The 24,252-nt window shown below is 38.8% G+C and overlaps 1 protein-coding gene across 1 annotated transcript in view; it reads right to left on the minus strand.

Annotated features, from left to right (window-relative positions):
- IL1RAPL2 (interleukin 1 receptor accessory protein like 2) overlaps positions 1–24,252 on the minus strand; it is a 719,072-nt gene that overhangs the window by 646,760 nt on the left and 48,060 nt on the right. Inside the window, exon 3 of the mRNA XM_075538447.1 lies at positions 293–446. Within this exon, the coding sequence (XP_075394562.1) occupies positions 293–446 (154 nt within the window). The remainder of the gene's footprint in view (positions 1–292; positions 447–24,252) is intronic.

Below are 24,252 nucleotides of genomic sequence, written 5' to 3' on the forward strand. Positions count from 1 at the left end.
AGAGGCATTCTAGTACACCTTTCTGCGAAGCTTGGTCAGAAGTAGTGAAGCTTTGAAGAAGTAAGAAACTTTTATAAAGGCAGAGACCAGTTATGCAGCAATTTGGTCCTTATTCCAGACTCCCCACATTGTTGTTTTTCTTAGGGCAACTTATTAATAGTGGGCTCCCCACTTGTTTGATTTGAAGTCAATTCTAAATGTGAAGGAAGTGGGTCTTTGTAGGAGACATGTTCTTCCCAAACCTAATTATATTTAAATTCGTGTACCATAATTCATTAGAACCAATTCCTACCTGTAACTTTCAACTCAGTGGTTCGTCTTACAAGTTTTCCTTCATACTTAAGTTCACAAGTATAGTTTCCTCCATCTTCTTCTTGAACTTCTTGGATAAGAAGAGCATTTCCTTTCTGTATTATTATGCTTCTCCACATCTTTGGCTTGCATTCCTGCCGAGAAATTAGTTACAAGAAAGGAAACAATTAAAATTCACATCACTCTGTCTTTGTGCTGGCAAACCAGTACTTTCACTCTCATCGGTTCTTTACTTTTTCAACATGTATGCTAATAAGTCAATGACCAAGCAACATGGCAAAGGTTTCTTACTGTGCCCAATTCAAACTCTACAACTATTACACAAATTGCTACTTTAAAATCTTGAACCCAATTCTACCTTACAAATCTGGCTAGACCAGTGGATGTACATTGGTACAGATAACAATTGGAAGCACAGGGAATCCAAGACAGATGCCTCCTTCAGGACCAGTGGTGAGAGTGGCGATGCCTGGAGGGTGGAGAGAATGTGGGGCAGAAAGGGGGAACCAGTTACAAGAATCTATGTATAGACTCCTCCCTGGGGGATGGACAGCAGAGAAGAGGGCAGGGGAGACATCAGACAGTGTAACATATGAAAAAATAATAATTTATGAATGATGAAGGGTTCATGAGGGAAAGGGGAGTGGTGAGGGAGGGGGAAAATGAGCAGCAGATATTAAGGGCTCAAGTAGAAGGCAAATGTTTTGAGAATAATGATGGCAACAAATGTACAAATGTGCTTGACACAATAGATGTATGTATGGATTGTGATAAGAGTGGTATGAGTCCCGAATAAAATGTTTAAAAAACATAATTATACGAGTCTTCAATAAAATGATTAAAATAAATAAATAAAAACCTGAACCCAAATTTTCTTTAAGGTAATTCTGTAATATATAGATATAGATATTTAAAAATAGAAAAGCATGGATAGTACCAAATGCAAGAGAGGTTTAATTGAAACTGAAAAGTCACTAAATATTATTATAATGCCCTGGTTCGTTCTATTTGACAGAGCTATTTCCTGAGTCCTAAGAGGATAGTGTTCATTAAGCCACATAATATACCTCAGGGGATATTATGAGCATTGTTAAACATGCATAACAGGCTTTTACATTGGCAACAAATCTACAATGATTTCATTAATTACTCCCTATAGGGAAGACACACACACACACACACAACACACCTATTATTTCCTCCAGAGACTCCCTCCTCATTGTCAAGGGATCCATTTAAGCACACTACTTCCTGTGTGTGTTGGGGGGGTAGTGTTTGTGTCAGGAGGAGGGGTGGAAAATAACAGTTTCTGGAAAATTAGCCCTAAATTGCTCTTTAAGAAGAACTCTTTAAAAACATAGCAGGATAAAACCAAGGCACACTTCTTATAGTAACAGTATGACAATATTATCCACTTATTTTCTGAGTTTATTCGTGTATAACCAGATAATTAAATTTGGTGGTTAAAGTCAATTTTCCTATTCTTATGATAGGGATGTGAGAGAGTGCTGCTACCAGGACGGAACGTCTTTACGATGAATTGCTAAACACCTTGACCCAGACAATGAGAATCTATCACGACCTAAGAAAAGAGCCCTGGCAGCAGAGCGGTCAAGTGTTTGGCTGCTAACCAGAAGCAGGTGTTTTCCCTCACCAGTCTCTCCATGGGAGAGAGACGTGGCAAACATTTGTAAGGATTCCAGCCCTACAAACCATATGGAGCCATGTTACTCTGCCCTAGAAGGTCACTATGGATCAGAATAGACAAAGCAACAGTGGGTTTAGCATGCATAGAAGGATATTAAAACAAGTGGATTTACCATTTGGAACTTTTCTCAGGGTACAATTTAGATTCTATCCCAGTAAATCTGCCTCTCACCTCAAATGTCCAATCAAATCCACTGTCATTAAGTCAGTTTTGACTTAGTGACCCTATTAAGGGTTCCTCAAACTGTAAATGTTTACAAGAGCAAGATAGCCTCAGCTTTCTCTGGCAGAGCAGCTGGTGCGTTTGAACCTTGGATTTTGTGGTCAGAAGCCCAACCAAATTAGAGGCCAAAGCTAAATAAACATCATTGCTGGTGTAGTGGGTAACTGTAAAGGAGTGTTAATTAAGCAAGGGCAAATGTGTTTTAACATTTAACTTCTTAGTCTACCAACCGAGGCAAGAAAAGAAATTAATCATGAGGCAGAGTGTGTGAATAGCAGTTAGCCCAATTTCTCTCTTCCTCATCATAGGAGGTATATGTAACATTTGCATATACCTCTTCTCTTCCTCATATGTACGTATCCTAATTGCGGAAAAAGTAAAATCCACACAGGCTCTCAATTCAACGGCTGTGTGTGTGTGTGTGTGTGTGTGTGTGTGTGTGTGTGTGTGTGTGCATGGGCATTCGCGCTGATGCAGGTCCCTCAAAGCCCCTCATTTAAAAGTTTTTAACTATAACAAAAACTATTTTATTTTTATATTAGCAGAAATTTTAACAAATATAAAAACATAAAAACTGGTTCTTCAGTTCACATGTATAATGTTTAAGGGCTATTCCTGCTTTATGTCCAATATAACTAACTACCCACATATTGTCAGGGAGTAAATAAAAGTAATCCTATCTAGGGCATTGAGATATAAGGCTGCCTTACCCTCTAGGGTCTTTCTAGAGAACAGTTAAGGGTTTGTCTGAAATTATATTACATACCATGTCTGGCAAGGTTTATCACCTATATGAGATTTGCTTCTGAGTTAAACGTTGGGATATAAGGTTTCTGGGAAAATGAAGAAGAAAGTCTGAACTGAGAAGAAAAAAGCCCAGCCCAGCTGCTACTGTCGTCATACAATAATAATCCACAATTATTTTCGCCTTGCTTCCAACTCTGATAGCCTAAGATTTCTACAGAATCATTTTGAAGGTCATTAAACAAAGTATGGTCCCTCTGGGCATTTTGAAGGGGAAGTAAAATGAAAAGTAAGCTGCTGTACATTCATATAGTGGAGAGGCATACAGAAGAAACCTCCCCTCCCCCACTATTTTATTCAAAGGAAAATGTGATTTTCTATTGTTGTTTGGGGGAAGGTTCATATGTAATTAACTCAAAACATTTTCTTTTTCACTGCACATTGTTTCTCTCTTCCCCCTTGCCCAGGAAGTGGAAATTAAAGAGGATACTAGGAATTGGAAAATATTCCAGCTGAAGAACAACCTGGTATCTGCACACATTCTTTGAATCGATGGAGATAGTCCAAATGCTTTCCAAGTTGTCACCTAGCAGAATAAAGGATTCTTTGAAGCCAGTAAAGATTAAAACAACAACAACAAAAAACGTTGACATAGAAACATTGTCTTTAGGTCACTCCCCTCACGCATCAGGAGGTAATATATACTAGATGAAAGGACAAACTGGCTTCAGAGTAAGCCAATTATGTTTAAATTGGAAACTATGTTTCTGTAAAGCTCTCCAGTTTGGGGCAAGTTTGCTTAACTCTACGTCTGTGTTTCCTAATCTTAAATATAGAAATACTATTAACTATGATGTGCGCTGTCATAGTTTAGAGAGGATTACACGGTTACTCACTATACTTGCATTGGGCAGAACTATCTATATTGTGCATCCAGCACAGAGTGTGTGTTGAAATTTCCCTGATCCTACATTCTATCTCCTTAGTACCTCCTGCCCTGCTGAGTGAAAGTTGGTCCTGATAGATTCACAAAATTAAAGAAAATTTTCACTAATGGGTTAACGACCACCACTGCTGCTGCCTCCCCAGCAATATAATACTACAGAAAATGCCTAGTTCCCAAGAGGCAGCCCCGCTACTAATCATACCAGCCAGAGGAGATTTTTCCCCCCAGATAAATGACAATGCTGCCTCACCAAAGCATCCTTCACAAGATTACCTTACTGGAATTCAGACACAGGTTTGGGTATAGGTGTTAGACTAGGTAGACTAAAGAAACACACCCATATGGGTATAAGAAAGAAGTTTATAATCAAGAGCAATTGAATACTGAGAAAACATCCTAGCCCAGTCCAGATCAAGTCCATAAGTCGATATTAGCCCATATGTCTGATACCAATCTCTAAAGTCCTCTTCAGACTAATGAAACACAAGCAATAACGCCAAAAGCATGACAATCACAAACCAGTGGGTAGAAAATCTTGTGGACCCAGTGACGGTGTAAGTATCTCAGCATTGGCAGCATGTGACTCCTCCAGGTCCAGGGCAAGGGATCTATCAGCATAGTGCCATGTGTCTTGTCAGTAGAGCACTTCTCAGGGAGGGAGCAGAGAGAGTGTGTATTTCCTTCCAAGGAGGAAATACAGGAATTCCCAGAACGCTCAGAGGAAGGCCATGCCCACACAGAGGCCTCATTGACTATGATGTGATTGGCAAGCTAGATTCCATCTCCAAACTTTTAATCCTTACATTGACAAGAGATTATATAACTATGACAGTATACGTATGAAATCTCAGAAGGTTTTTGAGGGCCTTGACTTCGTTATTTTCAGTGTTTCATCCTTAAGTTGATGGTTGTTGAGCTAGTTTCCTTTATGCCCAGACTCTGATCCTCATTCCTATAGTACAGATGGCATGGCTAGAGCCCACTGCTCCAGACCTGATTCATTTAAACCCGACAGCCTGCTAGATAAAAGAATTTAAAACACATAGGCCAAGTCTCAAGTTGATGGCCTCTGCGAGGCATAGACAAACCATCAACGTCTCAAATATCTAATGTTGACCTCAGTGCATAATTTACATATTATTTAATGCCCCTGTGGCTATTGTAATAAACTATCAATTTGAAAGTTTTGCTGAGGGCCAGAATTCCTGGAACTGCTCAAGTTCAACAAGCAGATCAAGTCAATGATCTGTATATTCCCTCATCAAACAGCTTAAAAAATGATTTCATTGGGGGCTCTTACAGCTCTTATCCCAATCCATCCAGCCATCCATTGTATCAAGCACATTTGTACATATGTTGCCATCATCATTTTTAAAACGTTTTCTTTCTATTTGAGCTCTTGTTACCAGCTCATTTTCCCCTCCACACCCCTCTCCCTCATGAACCCTTGATAATTTATAATTTCTCCATTCACCCACTTTTCTGTTGTTTTTCACTCTCTGAGGGGGTTATAGGTTGATCATTATTATCAGTTCCCCTTTTGTCCCTCTATCTTCCCCTTACCTTCCTGGTATCGCTGCTTACATTATTGGTCCTGAGGAGTTTACCTGTCCTGGATTCCCTGTGTTGCACGCTCTTATCTGTACCATTGTAAATACTCTAATCTAGTTAGATTTGTAAGATAGAATTAGAGTTATGATAATAGGGGGGAGCATTAAAGAACTAGAGGAAAGTTATATGTTCTATCGGGGCTATACTGCACCCTGATTGGCTTGTATCTTCCTTGTGGCTCTTCTCTAAGGGAATGTCCAACTGTCTACAGATAAGGATTTGGATCTCCACTGCACCCTCCCCCTCACTCACATGGATATGATTATTTGTTTGGGGTTTTTTGATGCCTGATACCTGATCCCATCAACACCTCATGATCACACAGACTGGTGTGCTTCTTCCATGTGAACTTTGTTGCTTCTCAGATAGATGGCCACCTGTTTATCTTCAAGCCTTTAAGACACCAGATGTTATATCTTTTGATAGTCCGGCACCATCAGCTTTCTTCACCACATTTGCTTATGCACCCATTTGGTCTTCAGCGATCATATCAGGGAATGAGAGCATCACAGAATGCTAGGGTATTAGAACAAAGTGTTCTTGCATTGAGGGAGTAGTTGAGTGGAGGCCCAATGTCTATCTGCTGCCTTAGTCCTTAAAACATAAATATATATACATAGAATTAGGTCCCTATCATTATAGATAAATATATGTACATATGTACATGACTGCATTTAGACCTCTATAAATGTCCTTTGCCTCCTTGTTGTTTCCTCTATTTACTTTTACTTTCCTCTTGTGCCTCTACCATGTTTGGCCTTCATTTGGCTTTCAGTAGTTCAGTAATTCCTCTGGGCTACATTACCCTTGGCAATAATTTTAGATCACTTGTTCCCTTGTCCCTGAGTTTGTTGGCACCTCCTCTTCCTTTCCCCTGCGTCTCCTTCTCCCATGTCCCCTGGAACAATCCGTCCCATTATTTTCTCCTCCAGATTGTTCATCCCTCCTATTTTATCTAGATAGATATGCAGAGACAATAATAAGCACAAAAACAAGACAAAGCAAAACAAACCAATAAAGGAAAACTAATAACAACAGCAAAAAAAGAAAAGCCAAAAAATAGTTTCAGGTCTGTTTATTGCAAACAGCTTTTTATAGGACAATCTTGCACAGCTAATGTAATATTAGCTGCTAACGCCAACCTTTTTGTCTCATCTCAGCCTCCCTGGGTGGCAGATATCCCTTTCAATAGTTGCTACGATAACAGGCTGATCTAAATCTCATAAAGTGAAACTGATTCCAGTCACATTGCGATCAGGGCAACTCCACCTTGAAATATTCACCACTAGAATACCTGACCGTTTTCAAAATATCATCATACGTGCAGGAGATTTCTCATAAGTTTCATGGATATAGTTATTGTTATGTGTTATCAAGTCAGTTTTGAATCATAGTGACCCTATGCACAACGGAATGAAACACTACCCCTTCCTTTGCCACTCTTACAATTGTTTCTGTGCATGAGCCCATTGTTGCACCCAGTGTGTCAATTCATATCATTGAGGGCCTTCCTCTTTTTCACTGACCCTCTACTTTATCAAACATGATGATCCCCAGGGACTGGTCACTCCTAACAACATGTCCAAAATATATGAGACGAAGTCTCATCATCCTTGTTTCTAAGGTGCATTCGGACTGTATGTCTACCAAGACAGATCAGCTGGTCCTTTGAGCAGTCCATGGTACTTTCAATATTCTTGCCGGCACATCAATTCTTCTTCAGTCTTTCTTATTCAATGTCCAACTTTCTCATGCCTGTGAAGCAATTGAAAATACCATGGTTTGGGTCAGGCATACTGTCGTCCTCAAAATAATATCCTTCATCTTCAATATTCTAAAGAAGTTTTACGCAGCAGATTTACCCAATGCAACATGACTTTTGATCTCTTAACTACTGATATGATCATGGATTTTATATACAAGCAAGAAAAAATCCTTGAAAACTTCAATTTTTCCTCCATTATTCACGATGTTATCCACTGGTCAAGTTGTGAGGATTTGAGTCATTTTTTACATTTAGTCATAATCCATACTGAAGGCTACAGTCCTCGGTCTTCATCAGCAAGTGCTTTAATTCATCTTCACTTTCAGCAGGCAAGGCTGTGTCCTCTACATATCAACAGTTGTTAATCAGCCTTCCTCCAATCCTAATGCTACATTCTTCTTCATATAAGCCAGCTTCTCTGATTATTTGCTCTCAGCATACTGAATAAATACGGTGAGAGCATATAGCCCTTATGCACACCTTTCCTGATTTTGAACCATGCAGTACCCTCTTGTTCTGTTTGCACAACTGCCTTTTGGTCCGTGTATAAGTCCCAAGTGAGCACAATCAAGTATTCAGGAATTCCCATTCATCTCAAGGCTTTCCATAGTTTGTTATGATCCACAAAGCTGAATGCTATCGTGTAGTTGATAAAACAAAGGTACCATGTTTCTGATCCTCACTGTTTTCAACCAAGATACATCTGACATCAACAATGAATTCCCTCATTCCGTGTCCTCTTCAGAATCCAGTCAGAACCTCTGCCAGTTCCCTGTCAATGTACTGATGCAACCATGTTAAATGATCTTCACCAAAATTTAACATACGTGTGTTATCAATGATATAGTTTTATAGTTTGAGCAGTCTGATGGGTGATCTTTCTTTGGAATGTGCAAAATATGGATCTCTTCCAGTTACTTGGGTAAGTAGCTGTCTTCCAAATTTCCTGGCATAGTCAGCCTGCTGAAACATTTCAATAAATATTCCATCATCCCTGTGCCCTGATTTTGGCTAATACTTTCAGTTCAGCTTGAACTGCTTCCTTCAGCACCACTGGTTTTTACTCATATGCTATCATCTTAAGTGGTTGAATGTTGACCAGATGTTTATTGTTGTTCTTTTTACTTCATTAATTTTTTTTGGTACAATGAGTCAGTATTCTTTCTTTTTTTTGTTTTTAATTTTTTTTGAGTCAGTATTCTTTCCATCCTTCCTTCATCATTCAAAACTTTGCCCAGAGAATTTTCCTGTATTGCAACTTGAGACTTGAGTTTTTCCTTGAATTCTTTCAGTTTAAGATATGCTGAATCCATTCTTCTCTTTTCATTTCTAACTCTAGATATTTGCACATTTCATTATAATACTTTGTCTTCTTGAGCTGCTCTTTTAAAGTGTCTATTCAATTCTTTCAATCCATCTTTTCTCCCAAATTTCAGAGTCTCTTCTGACATTCACTTTGATATTTTCTTTTTTTCCTGTCTTTTTAGTGACCTTTTGCTCTCTTCATTGTGTTAGTCTGGGTAGACTAGGGAAACAAATTCATAGACACTCATATGTTTAAGAAAGAGTGTTATATACAAGAGTAACTTAATATTGAGGAAACACCCCAGGCCAGTTCACATCAAGTCCATAAGTCTGATATTAGCCCATATGACCAATCTAAGAAGACATCTTCAGACTCAAGAAACACATGCAATGATGCCAAATGCAGGAAAGTCACAGGTCAGTGGGTGATCCTGTGGTGTTCTAAGTATGTCAGCATTGGGAGGGGCTCCATGTGATTCCTTCAGCTCAGGGCAATAGCATAGTTCCATGAGTCTTGTCAGCTGCAATGTCTCCCAAGGAGTGAGCCAGGAGAGAGAGTGTCTCCCGCCTCCAAGGAGGAATATTGGAGTTCCCAGAATCATCAGGAGAAGGCTCTGCCTACACAGAGGCCTCATTGGCTATGACTTCATTGGCAGACTAGACTCTACCCCTTCACTTTTAATCCTCTCAAATTGACAAACAATTATATAACAACCACATCCATGAATGGTGTTCTTGATGTTCTCCCACAGCTCAACGAGTCGTTTGTCATTAGTGTTCAATGCAATAAATATGTTCTTGAGACATTCTGAAAATTTGAGTGGGGTAGACTCAAGGTCATATTTTGCCTCTCCTGGTCTTTTAAAAAGTTTATTCATGTTCACCCTGAATTTATATATGAGAAATTGGTGGTCCTGTTCCACAGTCAGACCCTAGTCTGGTTTTAACTGCTCATATTGAGCTTCTCCATCATCTTTTCCCACAGATGTGCCAATTTACTATCGGTGTGTATGGTTTGAAGAAGACTACATGCATAGTTTCTGTTGATGTAAAAAGATGTTTGAGGAAGAAAGCCTTGGCAATCAACTTCAATACTTTAGCCAAAGAAAACCCTATGGATCATAAAAAACATTATCTCCTACAATGCTGGTAAGCACCCAAAATATGCAGTGACCCAATACAATGGACTCTAGCATACCAACAACTGTGAAGATAGTGCAAGACCAAGCAACAGTTTGTTCCACTCTACATAAGGTTGCCATTAGTGGGGGGGGGGGGTGAATCCAGTACAACTAACAACAACATGATACACAGAGGACACATCACTTCTGTAGTAGTTGTGTCCCAAAAATGCATATCACAATCGACTAATAAGCCAACAGACAAAGTCCAATTGAAAACTACTCAGCAAAATGACTGATTAGTAACTTTTTAAAGTGTCACAGTCAGGTAAGACTAAAAGGTTGTCACAGATTGAAAAAGACTAAAAAGATATGACTGCTAGATGCCATGTGGAATCTAATATTGTATCTTGGAACTGAAGGACATCAGTGGAGGAACTAGTGAAGTACAAATAAAGTGTGTAGGGCAGTGTAAGAGTATTGTACTAATGTGAATTTTTAGTTTCTATAATTGTATCATGGTTATGCAAGATGTTTACTTTAAAGGGAAGTTGAATGAAGGAAATGGAAACCTCTGTACTTTTTTAAAGGTGTTTGAGATGAATGTCAATGATCTAACAAAATTCTAGCATTTGATCTCCAGCTTTGTTTTTTCCCCAAGACCATATTTTCCAAATATTGTTCCTTCCTCTTCATTTACAACTTTTGCATTCCAATCACCAATAATTAGGAATGAAACTTGGTTGCATGTTTGAACAATTTAGGATTGAAGATGTTGGTAGAAGTCTTCACTTTCTTCATCGCTAACTTTTGTGGTTGGTGCATGAATTTGAATGATAGTTGTACTAATTGGATTTCCTTGAATGCAGATAGATAGAATCTCATCACAGACAGCACTGTACTTCAGAAAAGATCTTTAAATATTCTTTCTGGCAAAAAAAGCAACATCATTTCACTTCATTGTGTCATTCCTGTCCTACTAAATCATAGAATCTTCTGACTCAAAATGGTCAGTGTCAGTCTATTTCAGTTCACTAAAGCCTAGGATATCAATATTTTGGGGTTTCATTTCATTTTTTACAACATCTAATTCCTAGATTCATACTGCGTACATTGCTAGTTCTGATTATTAGCAAATTTTGCAGCTGTTTCTGCTATAGCTGTGCACCATCAGCAAATGGAGATCCAGAAGGATGCTCTCTCACAGGGTTTTCTCCATTCATATCATCAAGGCTGACTGTTCTTTGAGAAAGCAGCTCTTCATCAGTCACAGCTGCATACCTTCTGACTCAAGGGGCCCATCCTCCTGAACTATATATGACAATAGTATGCTTCTATTCACTGGGCCTTCACTGTTGGGCTGACAATGCTTCCACACTTTGCATATGATTTCCACTCCCTCCTCATAAATGCGAGTATGAGAACTCTTCTTCAGAGACTCATTTTAGTCAGAAAGCTGTGCTGAAACCTGTTCACTCCCAGTGGCTCTGCTGGCACTTGACATAGCTGTCACATGTCTTGTCAGTTTGCCATATAGTGGTGGTTTGTTTGTTGCTGTAGTACTGGAAGCTCTATCAGGGGTGTCTCAAACAAACGTGGTCACTTTAGTGCAATTCAAAGTACATGGCATATGCTTCATGGCCAGAACCTCAGGAAGATGGACTTAAATATTTCCTCCGTTTTTGCGTTTCAGCCATTTAAAGAGCTGCACAACAATAAACGAATCACCTAACTTCTCATTCTCAAAATACCCCTGTTTCTACAACGAACATTTCCCTTTTTAAGCCTAAGTCACTCTCCTTTCTCCTGGAAATTTGGATATCTGTCTACAACCGCTAGGGAGCCTTAACTTTTCCCAATCTAAACATAAAAGAGGTAGCTATGAATTCAGTTATTAAATGAGTAGCAAATTTGCCCTTTTTAGCACTCCTTTTCACTTCTACTGAAAATTCCTAGGAAAAATCATTCTAGGAAGTCTTTCTTCTAAGTTGCACTAGCTTCTCAAATGTCTTGCCTCCGCCATTCTAATGCTGAAGTTTTAAGCCAACAGTGGCTAATAACATGAGTTCTCCAGTCAAACATTTGGATTGTGAATTTAAATTGTATGTTCTTGAGAACCTTACCTAACCCAAGCCTTAGTTGTTTCACCTGTAAAAACTGGGTGATGACATTTGTCAATTGGTATAATTAAGTGAAGGATTAAATGAGATAACATATTTACAGGACTGACAATATTGGGCATCACATGCTGAAATCAATCCATCAATCATTACAGGTAGGACACCCCCATGGCACATATTCAAAGATAGACCACATGATGGGGCATAAAGTTTATCTACATAAATTTAAGTTCATTGATATCATACAAACCTACCTCTCTGTCCACAGTGCCATAAGGCTGGAAATCAACAAAAGAAGATGAAGAAAACAAGAGCAAATAATTGGAGGATGAATAAGTCTCTACTACAAACAGAGTGCATATTGGCACAGATCAGAGATGAAATTAGAAAATTTCTAGAAACCAATGAGAATGAGCACACAACATAACAAAACTTATGGGACACAGCAAAGGCAGTTATCAGAGGAAATTTCATAGCAATGCATGCACACCTGAGAAAGGAAGAGAGACTCATGATTGATATGCTGGCACAAAATTTACAACTAGAGAAGAGTCAGCAGGACAATCCTACTAATAGCAAAAGAAAAGAAATTATAAAATCAGGGCTGGGATTCAGGAGAGGGAAAATAAGAAAACTATGGAAAAATTAATACTGCTAAAAGTTGGTTCTTTGAAATGATAAACAGAATCAACAGACCACTGGCAAACCTAACCAAAGTAAGGAGGGAACAAATTTCTTCAGACCAATGGAAAAGAATTGAAAACCCAGAAATAAAATCATCAGCATACAGACAACTGATCATTGATAAGGGCCCCAAAAATATCAAATGGGAAGCAAATGCCCTCTTTAAGAAGTGATGATTTGGTAGAAAAAATGGATATTTACCTACAGAAAAATGAAGCAAGATCCTTATCTCATTCCATACATAAGAATAAACTCAAGGTAGATCACAGACCTTGAAGTTAAACCCCAAAATATTAGGGCCATCAATGAGGGAATTGGGACCGACTTGAGAACTTTGACACAGGGATTACATAGTCTATCAGAAATAGGGAAGGACACAAACACAAAGGAGGCACAAATTGACAAATGGGATTTACTGAAGATCAAACACCTAAATACATCAAAAGAATTAACCAAGAGAGTAATAAGGGGGTCCACGGACTGGGAAAACATCTTTATCTACAATAATTTGCTAGCTTCCAAAAAGAAAACAAATAATTGCCCACTTGAGAGGGAGGCAAAGGACCTGAAAGAAGTTTCACAGGGGCATAAATCTGAATGGTCAATAAACATATGAGAAAATGTTCCTGATCTTTAACCATAAGGGAAATGTAAATGAAAACAACAATGAGGTACCATCTAACACCCTCAAAGGTAGCCCAATTCAAAAAATCAGAAAGCAACAAGTACTGGAGGGGCTGTGGGGAGACAGGAACTCTCATCCACTGCTGGTGGAATTGTGAGTGTGTACGACCACTATGGAAATAGATCTGGCGATATCTAAAACAGATGGAAATCGTGTTACCATATGACTCAGCAATCCCCCTCTTGGGCATATACCCAGAAGAGGCAAGAAACAAACCAAGGCCAGACACCTGTGCTCCAATGTTCATTGTGGCTCAGCTCACAATTGCAAGGAGCTGGAAGCAACCCAAATTTCTACCAACTGACGATTGGATTAAAAAACTGTGTTATATACATACAATAGAATACTACACATGGCTAAAAAGCAGTGATGAATGTCTGAAGCACATTTTTGCATGGGAAGAACTAGAGGAAATCATGCTAAGTGAAGTAAGTCAATCACAAAAGGACAAGTACGACATCAGTCCGCTGAAGTAAGGTTTAAAAAAAAATGTGAAAGGGGCATAGGGAAAAAGCTACTATATACAAGCATTCCTGGGGTTAGGACCAGGTAATATAGCAGGGACCAGATCAAATACAAGGATACACATGGGAGACAACTATAAAGGAGGTGGGGAATGGAAAAATAAAAAATAAATGGGTAGCGGTAGCACAGGGCACTAACCCACCCAAAGGGAGGGTATTGGTTATATCTCCACAGGGAAAGAGGGAGCAGACATCAACCCAGACTTCAACCCAATGCTCTAAGATGTGAATACAACATGCCAACATGAAGTAGGTAACCAGTGGAGAGGTCTGAGTGACCGGCCCCAGTCCCAACTACTAAGTAGATGCCTGCTCCTCCCCCCAGAAGAAGTTTTTTCAAAAGACGGCATTGAATCTGCAGCTCTGGGAGAGGGACATATCTGACTGGAGCACATGGGTGCTGATGAAGGAGGAGGAGGAGAAAGTGGAGCACATCCCTGGCCCACTAGGCCTTGAGGACGATGACCCCAATTAGAGCAGCCAATCCACAGAGAGGACCACATGGCCAGCCCCACTATGAGACATGACGTTCCTCACTGACCCATAGCTCTACAGGGGACAACACTGTAGACACAGTGTGGGAAATGCACCCTATCTGATCCCGCCACACCGAGGCAAAATACTAAGGGGGTGCAACAGAACAGCAAGGGAATGGAGCGGCGAGGTCCCCAAGGAATGCTGAAGGTGAACTTTGGGGCCAGGGCATGGTGCCCCAACAGACTAAACTGGAAAACACTCCTAAAGGCCAACAAATGATACTTGAACTAAATACAAGCTTTTATTTCTTGTTGTGGTTTGTTTTGTTTTTTTCATTGGTTTGTTGTTTTGTTGTATATTGTTGCTTGGTTATTTTTGTGCATGTTATTATCTCCGCAGGTCTGTCTAAACAAGATAAGCTGGATGAACAATCTGGAGGAGAAAATAATGGGACCAACAGTTCCGGGGGGACATGGTAGAAGGGGGGTGGGGGGAAAGGAAGTGGTGTTAATAAAAACAGGGACAAGAGAACAACAAGTGATCCAAATTGGTGGTGTGGAGGGTGTGGGAGGCCTGGTAGGTCATGATCAAGGGTAATGTAACAAAGAGGAATTGCTAAAACCCTGGTGGGGACTGAGCATGATAGTGGGACAGGATGAAAGTCAAGGGAAATAGAGGAAAGAACTGGGAGGCAAAGGCCATTTATAGAGGTTTAGATAGACATGAATATATGCAAATATATTTATATATGAGGATGGAGAAGTAGATCTATGGACATATGTTTATAAGTTTAGTATTAACATAGCAGAAGGACATTGGGCCTCCACTCAAGTACTCCCTCAGTGCAAGAATACTTTCTTCTATTAAATTGGCATTTTATGGTGCTCACCTTACCGACACAACTGCTCAAGACAAAGTGGGTGCATAAGCAAATGTGATGAAGAAAGCTGATGGTGCCCAGCTATCAAAAGATATAGCATCTGGGGTTTTAAAAGCTCGAAGGTAAACAAGTGGCCATCTAGCTCAGAAGCAAAAAAGCCCACATGGAAGAAGCACACCAGCCTGTGCAATCACGAGTTGTTGAAGGGATCAGGTATCAGGTAACAGAGTTGTTGAAGGGATCAGGTATCAGGTAACATCAGAACAAAAAAAAAATCTTACCATAGTGAATGTGTGGTGGGGAGTTCGGAGTGGAGTCCCAAAGCCCATTTGTAGGCCACTGGAGATCCACTTGCAGAGGGGTCTTGTGGAGGAGAGGAGCCAGACAGGGTGTGATGTAGCAACGATGAAAAATACAACTTTCCTCTAGTTCTTAAATGCTTTCGACACACACACACACACACACACATACACACACACACACACACACACACAATCATGATCCCAATTCTCCCTTTGAAGTCTGGTTAGACCAGAGGATTGACACTGGTACAGATAGGAACCAGAAACTCAGGGAATCCAGTGCAGATGATCCCTTCAGGACTAGTGGTGTGAGTGATGATACTGGGAATGTAGAGGGAGGGTGGGTTGGAAAGGGTGACCCAATTACAAGGATCTTCATGTGACCTCCTCCCTGGGGGATGGAAAACAGAAAAGTGGGTGAAGGGAGACTCAGACAGGGAAAGATATGACAAAATAATAATTTATAAATTATCAAGGATTCATGAGGGAGCGGGGAGGGGCAACGGAGGGGGGGAAATGAAGAGCTGATGCCAGGGGCTTAAGTAGAGAGCAAATGTTTTGAGAATGATGGGGGCAATGAATGTACAAATGTGCTTTACACAACTGATGTATGTATGGATTGTGATAAGAGTTGTATGAGTCCCTAATAAAGCGATTAAAAAAAGAATATTTAGATAGGCATCAAAATTCTTCTAACAAAGCAATGGAGTAATTCACATGGATTTACTTGGGAAATTATATTGATATTCAAATTTTCTATACTTCACTTGTAGGAAATTATCAGAGAGATATGCTTGCTTGTAAAGACCAATGTGCTTCTTGAAAACTGTACAGTTAGAGGCAACTATTTAGGAATGTGAAAACCATAATATAAAAGCTGAAACCTGTGGTGAGCATTATTGCCAGGTTCAAAAACTGAGCATTTTATATTTAAAAGTTTTCTAAATGAAGTAACAAAATTGTTTTTAACTATTTTTAAAATATTAAATTAGAAGGTATGTGATATTTAAACAAGTAAATAAAATAATATTGCAATAAGCAAAACAAAAATTTACAGTACTGGAAACACTATCCAGTGGTCAACATGATTATTTGTAATTACTTAACCACATTAATGTAGTGCAGTGACCCGATTTCAGGTCCACGGTGTTTCTTACATATATTACATAATTATTCTTACCATGTTAACCCACCCTTTTAATAATTTCCAATCGGTAAAGGATCCCTTTCTCACTTCTAATGCTGTGTCTGTGAACAAAGCTATGAGAAATGGACCTTAAATGTAAAGTCAAGGCTTGGTTTCAGGGCACACCAAACTGAAGCTCATTTTTTCTGAACTAAAGAGAAAATACTTCTGATAAGATCAAAGATTCATAATGGAATATAATGTTATGGTTAAAGCAGAAGTGCTATTAATTTAATTATAATTCCAAATAAGATTAAACATCACCAATAATTTAGGGAAAGATATTACTTTTTTTTACAAAGTTGCATAGATCATTTGACATATGGTATTACAAGGTCTTCAGTAACCTTTTTATTCCCCTCCTTCTGAAAATTGTCAGAATGCATAGCAAGATAAATCAATGCAAACCTGATGTCATTGGAAGTTGAATTCATTGAAATGACTGGTGACATTTAGAAATGGCTATTCCTGAACTATTATTTTGGAAGATATAATAAACTATGATCTGTGTGGAATATTTATTCAATATGGTATGATTCAAGGAGATAATCATTGATTTATATTATATTTTAATAAACCATCATCTCTCCTCCACAACCATTAAAATTAAATGTTACCTTTACCATAAGCTTTTTAGCAAAGTCCATTTCTGTCTTCTCTCTCTGTTCTACTGATTTATTCATTATTTCCTAAACTTTTTATTTTAAATGCTGTTGCTTTGTGTAATTCATTGTATATAGTAATTAACTTCCCTCTAATGAGTGTTTTCCCAATATTTCCTTGGCAATGGTGGCACATTCATATATCCTTATGAATTTTATAATAATTTTGTCCAGTTCCCTCCACAATAATGTTTTTGTAAAGCTCATTAAAGATTTTTGTGAATTTTGCCTAAGAAAAATTGACTTGTTTCATCTATGAGTCTCTCCATGAAAAACATGTTCTATGACTCCATTAATTTAGACCATATTTTATGTCCTTCAGTAGAATTATATTTATGTAAATCTCTTCCTATCCTTGCTTGATGTATTCCAATGTGTTTGATGCTTGCTGAACTTTCTTTTTCCTTGCACATATTTAACTGATCTTTGGTACCAAAAAAGGCTATTTAATTTTTGCCTATTTTTATTAAGGTACCATAACCAATTATCTCATTAGTCCAATTTTCTTTAAGGTTGTTATTGGTTTTACTAGGTATTAAATAATATCAACTGAAAATTATAAAGTACATTCTATTGTATTGTTTTTATTGCATCAATATTATTTATTGAATTAAATAATAGTAATAACACAGTATATCCTATAAGGATATGATTATGGTACCATTGTGACTGAAAAATAAAAAGCAATACCCATTAGTATGAGAATGGCTGAATAAAATATTCCTACCCTCTCAACTATTATGGTAGCTTTCAAAAATTGAACACTGTTATTGACAGTGGGTTGGTCATAAATGTCTGTGTGTGATGGGGAATGCTGATGAGTAATACATGTAGTATATTCCAATTTTTATTTATTTTTTAAAGGTAAAGAAGAAATGTATGTGTACAGGTATGTAAAGTATGTAAATTATAGTTAGATGCTTTATCACAAAGTGCTTGCATGGAGGAAAGTGTGTAAGGATATCAAGAACAGGGACCATTACAAAATTCAGATGTTGAAATGGTGTAAGAAAGAGAATGACAACTAACGTTACACTCCTTTATAAATTGTTTGATTTGTCAGTATGGTTATAGTCCTTGTATATGTATGTTGTTGTGGTAGGTAGGTTTATTGTGCCAACCTGGCCAATAGGAACACGTGGGATTAAGGTCACAGTTTGATTGGAGGGCAAAGAGATAAATGGCTCAGCAAGGATAGCCTCTCTCTCTTGCTCTCTGATGATTGAACCAGCATGCATCTGCTTTAGCTAGTTCTCTGCCACAACTTGTGAGCTGCATTACCTGTGGGACAGCCAACCCGTTGATCATGTTGCTAGAGCTTGAAGTTCCTTCGAGACCTGCTTCGCCACGCTTGTGGTGTATACATTGCTTGAGCTTGAGGCTATCGGATCCAATCATCTTGCATTGCTTGAGTCCAATATCCCATCAGGGCCTGCTTCTGTAAGCTCCTGAGCTGCTGATTGTTTGTGACCACTCTACTGTTTGCTGCCTGTGGCCTAACTGCCTGCATAACCCTAGGGAAGTCTCAGCTCTTTGCTTCCTTGACTTTGGACCCAGTAGCCCTCGTGAGTTGAAGGACTTCCAGTATATAAACTGTTTCTTGGAAGTGAGTTGAACGGAGTCTTCTGTACTGCTGTGTGGACTAATTAGTTGCTATATTCCTTCATGCTGTATATATCTATCCATATAGAGGACCCTAACACAGTTGTTGTTGTTGTTAGGTGCCATTGAGCTATTCCCGACCCCTAACGACCCTATGGAAAATAGAATGAAACACTGTTAGGTCCTGTGCTATCTTCAAAATTGTTCTTGTGTTTGGACCGATCGATGCAGCCACTGTGTCAATACATCTTTTAAAGTTCTTTCTATTTTTTGCTGGGTCATTACTTTACAAAGTATGATAACATTCTGTAGGGCAGTGGTTTTCAACCTTCCTCATGCTGTGACCCTTTCATACAGGTCCTCATGTTGTGCTGCCCCCCCACCATAAACTTATTTTCGTTGCTACTTTATAACTGTAATTTTGCTACTGTTATGAATGGTGCAACCTCGGTGAAAGGGTCATTTGATCTTCAAAGGGGTTGCAATCCACAGGTTGAGAACCACTGCTCTATGCCATCCTTGTCTGTAAGGAGCATTGTGGTCGTACTTCTTCCCAGACAGGGTTGTTTGCTCTTTTGACAATCCATGATAGTTTCCGCTAGTACTATAATTCAAATGCATGACCAAAGCTATAGTATTTTCAATTACTCATCTTCATGTCAAAATTGGACAATGAGTAAGGAAGATCAAACAAGAATCAATGCATTTGAATTATATTTGAATGGCTAACCTATAATTACTTCTTTGGGGATGGTTTCAGATCTTTTTTGAAAACTCAGTAAACATCAAGAGTGAGAGGAATTTCTCAAAAAACAGAATATAAAACTACCCTGTGACACAGAACTCTCAATACTCTGTGTTTACCCCCAAAGTATTGAAAGCATCAATGCAAATAGAAACAAATACACAATGTTCTTTGTGGTACTGTTCACAATAGGCAAAAGCTGCAAACAGTCAAAATGATCATCAAAAGATAAACAAATTGTGGTACATAGATACAATGGAACATAAGGAAAAATGAAGTCTTGATTCAAGACAAATCACAATTTGATGTAGACAGGGACTGGTTTTGCTACCACGGCAGTGCACCTGCTCCCTCAGCCATCTTAGTGCACCAATTTTTGGCAAAAAACAGCAGGCCTGTCTTGCTCCACGCACCTGACTCACCTGATCTTGTTCCATGTGACTTTGTTGTTTCTGTCAATTAAGAGGAACATGAAAGGACAGCAATTTGAAAGCATAGAAGTGAAGAAAAAATGAGAGAGGTACTGACAACCATCCAAACAGATGAGTTTGAAAAATGTTTTCAAGAATGGACTCACGGATTTGACAAACGTATTAAGTGTAATAGAGAGTACTTTGAAGGTGATAAGGCTGTTTTGTAAAGAAAATTAAAAACATAGCTTTGAAAACATTCATTTTGGGGGGAAGGTGTAACCCCTCATATGAGGATAAGGAAAAAAGTGTTTTTACAAGAGGATAGTAAATTTAATATATCTAAACGGGAAGCACTTTTTTTTCCCACATACACTTCTGAAGGTGTTGTTCTTTGTCTTTCAAACTTACAGAAGAATTTAATGATATCTGATTAACGCCACACACCAAAAAGGCAGTTTGACATCCTGGAAGAACTCAAGCCACACTCCTTTTGGTGAGCAGCCTGAGAAGTTGAAGGACAGGACCAGGACTGTAGGGTAGGTATGGTGAGGTTTCCCAACAATATTCTCATACTGCAGCCTTTGCTACCCTTGAAGAATGAGCAGGTACATTTTCAATGATAGGGGTAAAAACAAAACGAAAAACCCTTCCTTAGTGAAAATATCCTGGCTTTTTCTCCTCAATGCAGTTTTCAATTCGCTTAAAACCTCTTCATAATAAATCCTCATGATCATCCCGTGTAATTCAAGAAAGCATATCGAGATTACCCCTTTTTAATTCCAAAACAACAGTCACTGTAACCTTGGAGCTGCCTTGCATTTAATTGGTCTAGCAGATCCCTTTCAATATCACTCTTCTAATTGGTTAATTTTGGTTGTTGTTTGGGAAGCACCAGAGAGACAAAAACAGTGTATTATTGAGAGAAATTGTCTGCAAACATCCACCGACCACAGAAACATGTTTAATTGGTACTTTTGTTTGGAATAAGCCCAGGCATGTATGAATGAGAATCCCAGAAGCAATACATTTTGAATTACCTTTGTATAGACAACCTGCTATGCTCCTCAGCCCAACATAAGTCAGATGGGTAGAGAAACACACAGATCCCTCTGAGGAGTCTATTCATTCTCGTCACTGTGCCATATTTTCATTTGTAGGTGTTCTATAATATGAAAAGTATTTGGGATATCTGCAGTCAACTTTTATGTACTGTGCAAACATTAAGTAATCTTAGTTTCAATTTTTTCAACAAAGATTGTCATGTCTATCTATGGCAAAAAATGGAGGTATGATGGATACTCTGCACTTGATATAAAGATGATTTTGATGGAAAGTTGGGTCTGCTCCTTTGAAGTTTTAATATATGTAGCCTCTTCCTAGAACATTGAAAGTAAGTTGTTTATTTATCTATCTCGCCTCAAGAGAAGATGAGAATGTATTTATTTTGATCATTTCACTATCCCTGCTTCTTGGCATGGCAAGCGATTGTCCAAATTAATTTATTAATTTGCATACTATCCCTCAACCCATATCTTATATAACTCATGGAAGACCACTGAAACTGAGGTTGTTGTTGCAAAAAAAAGAAGAAAAAGAAGATGATCCAAATTTGACCTCATTAACACTGAGCTTTTACCAACTGGGGTAATAAATCACATCAATTAGTGTACCATGAAATTTATATTTATATTTCCATTGTTGATGTATTATTACAGTTGAGCAGGTGTCTGGCTTAGAAATGAGGTAAAAGAACTCTAAACTCTTATGACAAGAATGTTCTCGGTGAGCAATGATCTCTTTGTCTTACTTAGTTCAGCAAGAAAAAGAATCTTTGACTCATTTCTAAAATTCTTCTAAAAACAATGTGATTGAATATTCTGTTGTAATATCTAGCTCCCCGGTTTATGTAGTGTCAGGAGAAACTGTTAGAAGTGTAGCCTCTCTCTTCACCTCCTTAGGTTAACTGATGGAATTCAGATAGAGTAAGTACAAACTGCTTCCTCATACCCCTTTGGACTCCAAGGATCACCCAAATTGGCTAACTACGTGGTCCTTATGAACATATCCTATTGCTACCTGATCCAGCTGTACCTTCCTATTCAGACATCACTACATACAGGCAATAGAATGATAGTCATCAGAGGCCTACGATAACATTCTTCAAAAGTTTGTGAAATCTGAAACAGGTGAGAGGACTACAAAAGTAATAATGAGGGTGGTAAAAGCATAGGTGGATTTTGAAAAGTCATTTAAAGATTGTGTGCTTTTTAAAAGAAACTGACTGGAAAAGGATCATACATACTTTTATCTGTTAAAACACTAGAAATAGGGACCAAACTCAAAATAATTAAAAACAACAGACATACTGGTAAAATGTAGATTGGTGGAACCCCCAAGACTATGGCCCTTAAAACAATCTTCAGGTCTGGATATGAATTCATCCCCTAGATCAACTTTCAGGCAAACAAGAGACAGGTGTATAAGGAGAAGAATAACTAAAGGGAGGTGCAAAGGCAGTGAATTATTTAATGTGACTCTTCTAGCCAAACTCTCTAATTATCACCCCAACACCATTTTACAGTGGGTCTTATAAACAGGTGAGGGAAAATATTGATAGTATTCACCTGAGTATTTGTGAACAGGATTCCCCAGAGAGCTTCCTGCCGTATATAAAATGAGCCCTTTGATAAGTAGGAGGAGCAATCTCGTTATCAGTAGGAGTCAGAATGGGAGCACGTCCTCTGGACCCAAGATTCCTGTGCTGTGAGCCTCCTGGATCCAGAAAAGAGCTATAATATTAGAGAAGCTGCGTCAGAACCAGGATCCAGAGCATGGAACAGTGATGGACTTCCCAACTCAAAGAACAAGTAAAGTTGTTTACTTTGTGGAGTCCCTCTGTGCATTAACTGGGGACACTGGGCTTGATGACCCATAGAAGTGGAGCTCAGTGTCTTCTGGCTGAGGCTTCCTGGAGTGGGTGCCATTGGGTAGTTAATTCAGGGAGTTGGGTTTGCTGACCGATAGAGCTTGAGCAGAATGCCTTAGGGTTTAGGCTTCCAGCTGAATGATATGCTCCCTCAGATATTAAGCTAAATTAAAATAATGTTGTAATATACCCTGATGAACTATCCTGGGCATTTCTCACTGAAATTACAACTTGTTAACTTCCTTAATAAACTTTGTAAACATGCATTTTGTCTGTGAGTTCTAGGTAGCCATCGCAATGGCTATTAGAACACAGAAAGTAAAATAGAGAACATTAATTAAGATATTTCAGGAGGTATGTACACCTTAGAATAATTAACAATTTGATATTAAAAGGACAGCATTTACCCCAGTACACTATTCAGAAGAGTAGGATGATGATTTATCAACTGTGAAATATAACAGAAATATTCAATATTATGCAGGAAGAACTTGGAAAGTCCCTTTCAAGAAAGATTAGCATTCCCCAAGGAATAAATGACTTTAGTGTATGTAATGCTAAGAGTGTTCTAAACATGTTAGATGAGAATAATGAATGGGTGAGTAGAAGAATAAGAAAGTGAGAGAGGAGGGACCAGATTTCAACCTGGTGCTCCAAGATGTGAATGCAACATACCAGCATGAAGCAGGGAACCAGAAGAGAGTTCTGAGGGGCCTGCCTCAACCTCAACTATGTGGACAGCTGCTCCTCCCCCCAGAAGAATTTATTTCAGAGGACATCACTGAAGCTATAGCTCAGGGAGAGGGACATGTCTGATCAGAGCACATGGGAGCAAATGAAGAGGGGAGGAAGAGAGAGTGTGGCACATCCTGGCCCACCAACCCTTGAGAACGATATCCCTGCTCAGAGCAGTCAATGCAGAGAGAGGACCATATGCCGGCCCCACTATACGACATGACAACCTTCACTGAACCACAGCCATACAGGGAACAACACTGGAGACATCGTGCAGGAATTTCATCTAATCTGACCCTACCACACCGAGGCAAAACACCAAGGGCATGCAACAGAACAGCAAGGGGAGCAGAACAAGGAAGTCGTGAGGGAGTATCAAAAATAGACTTAGGGGCCAGGGCATGGCACCCCATTAGACTCAACTGGAAAACACTCCTAAAGGTCAACAGACCTTGACTTATTTACAGGCTTTTCTCTCTTTCTTGGTCATTGGTTTTTTTTGTTTGTTTGTTTGTTTGCTTTCTTTTGCTGCTTTGTTTTGCTCTGTTTTGTTTTTATGTGCATATTATTATCTCTA

This window comes from Tenrec ecaudatus, chromosome X (genome assembly GCF_050624435.1).
Source record: "Tenrec ecaudatus isolate mTenEca1 chromosome X, mTenEca1.hap1, whole genome shotgun sequence".
NCBI lineage: Eukaryota > Metazoa > Chordata > Mammalia > Afrosoricida > Tenrecidae > Tenrec > Tenrec ecaudatus.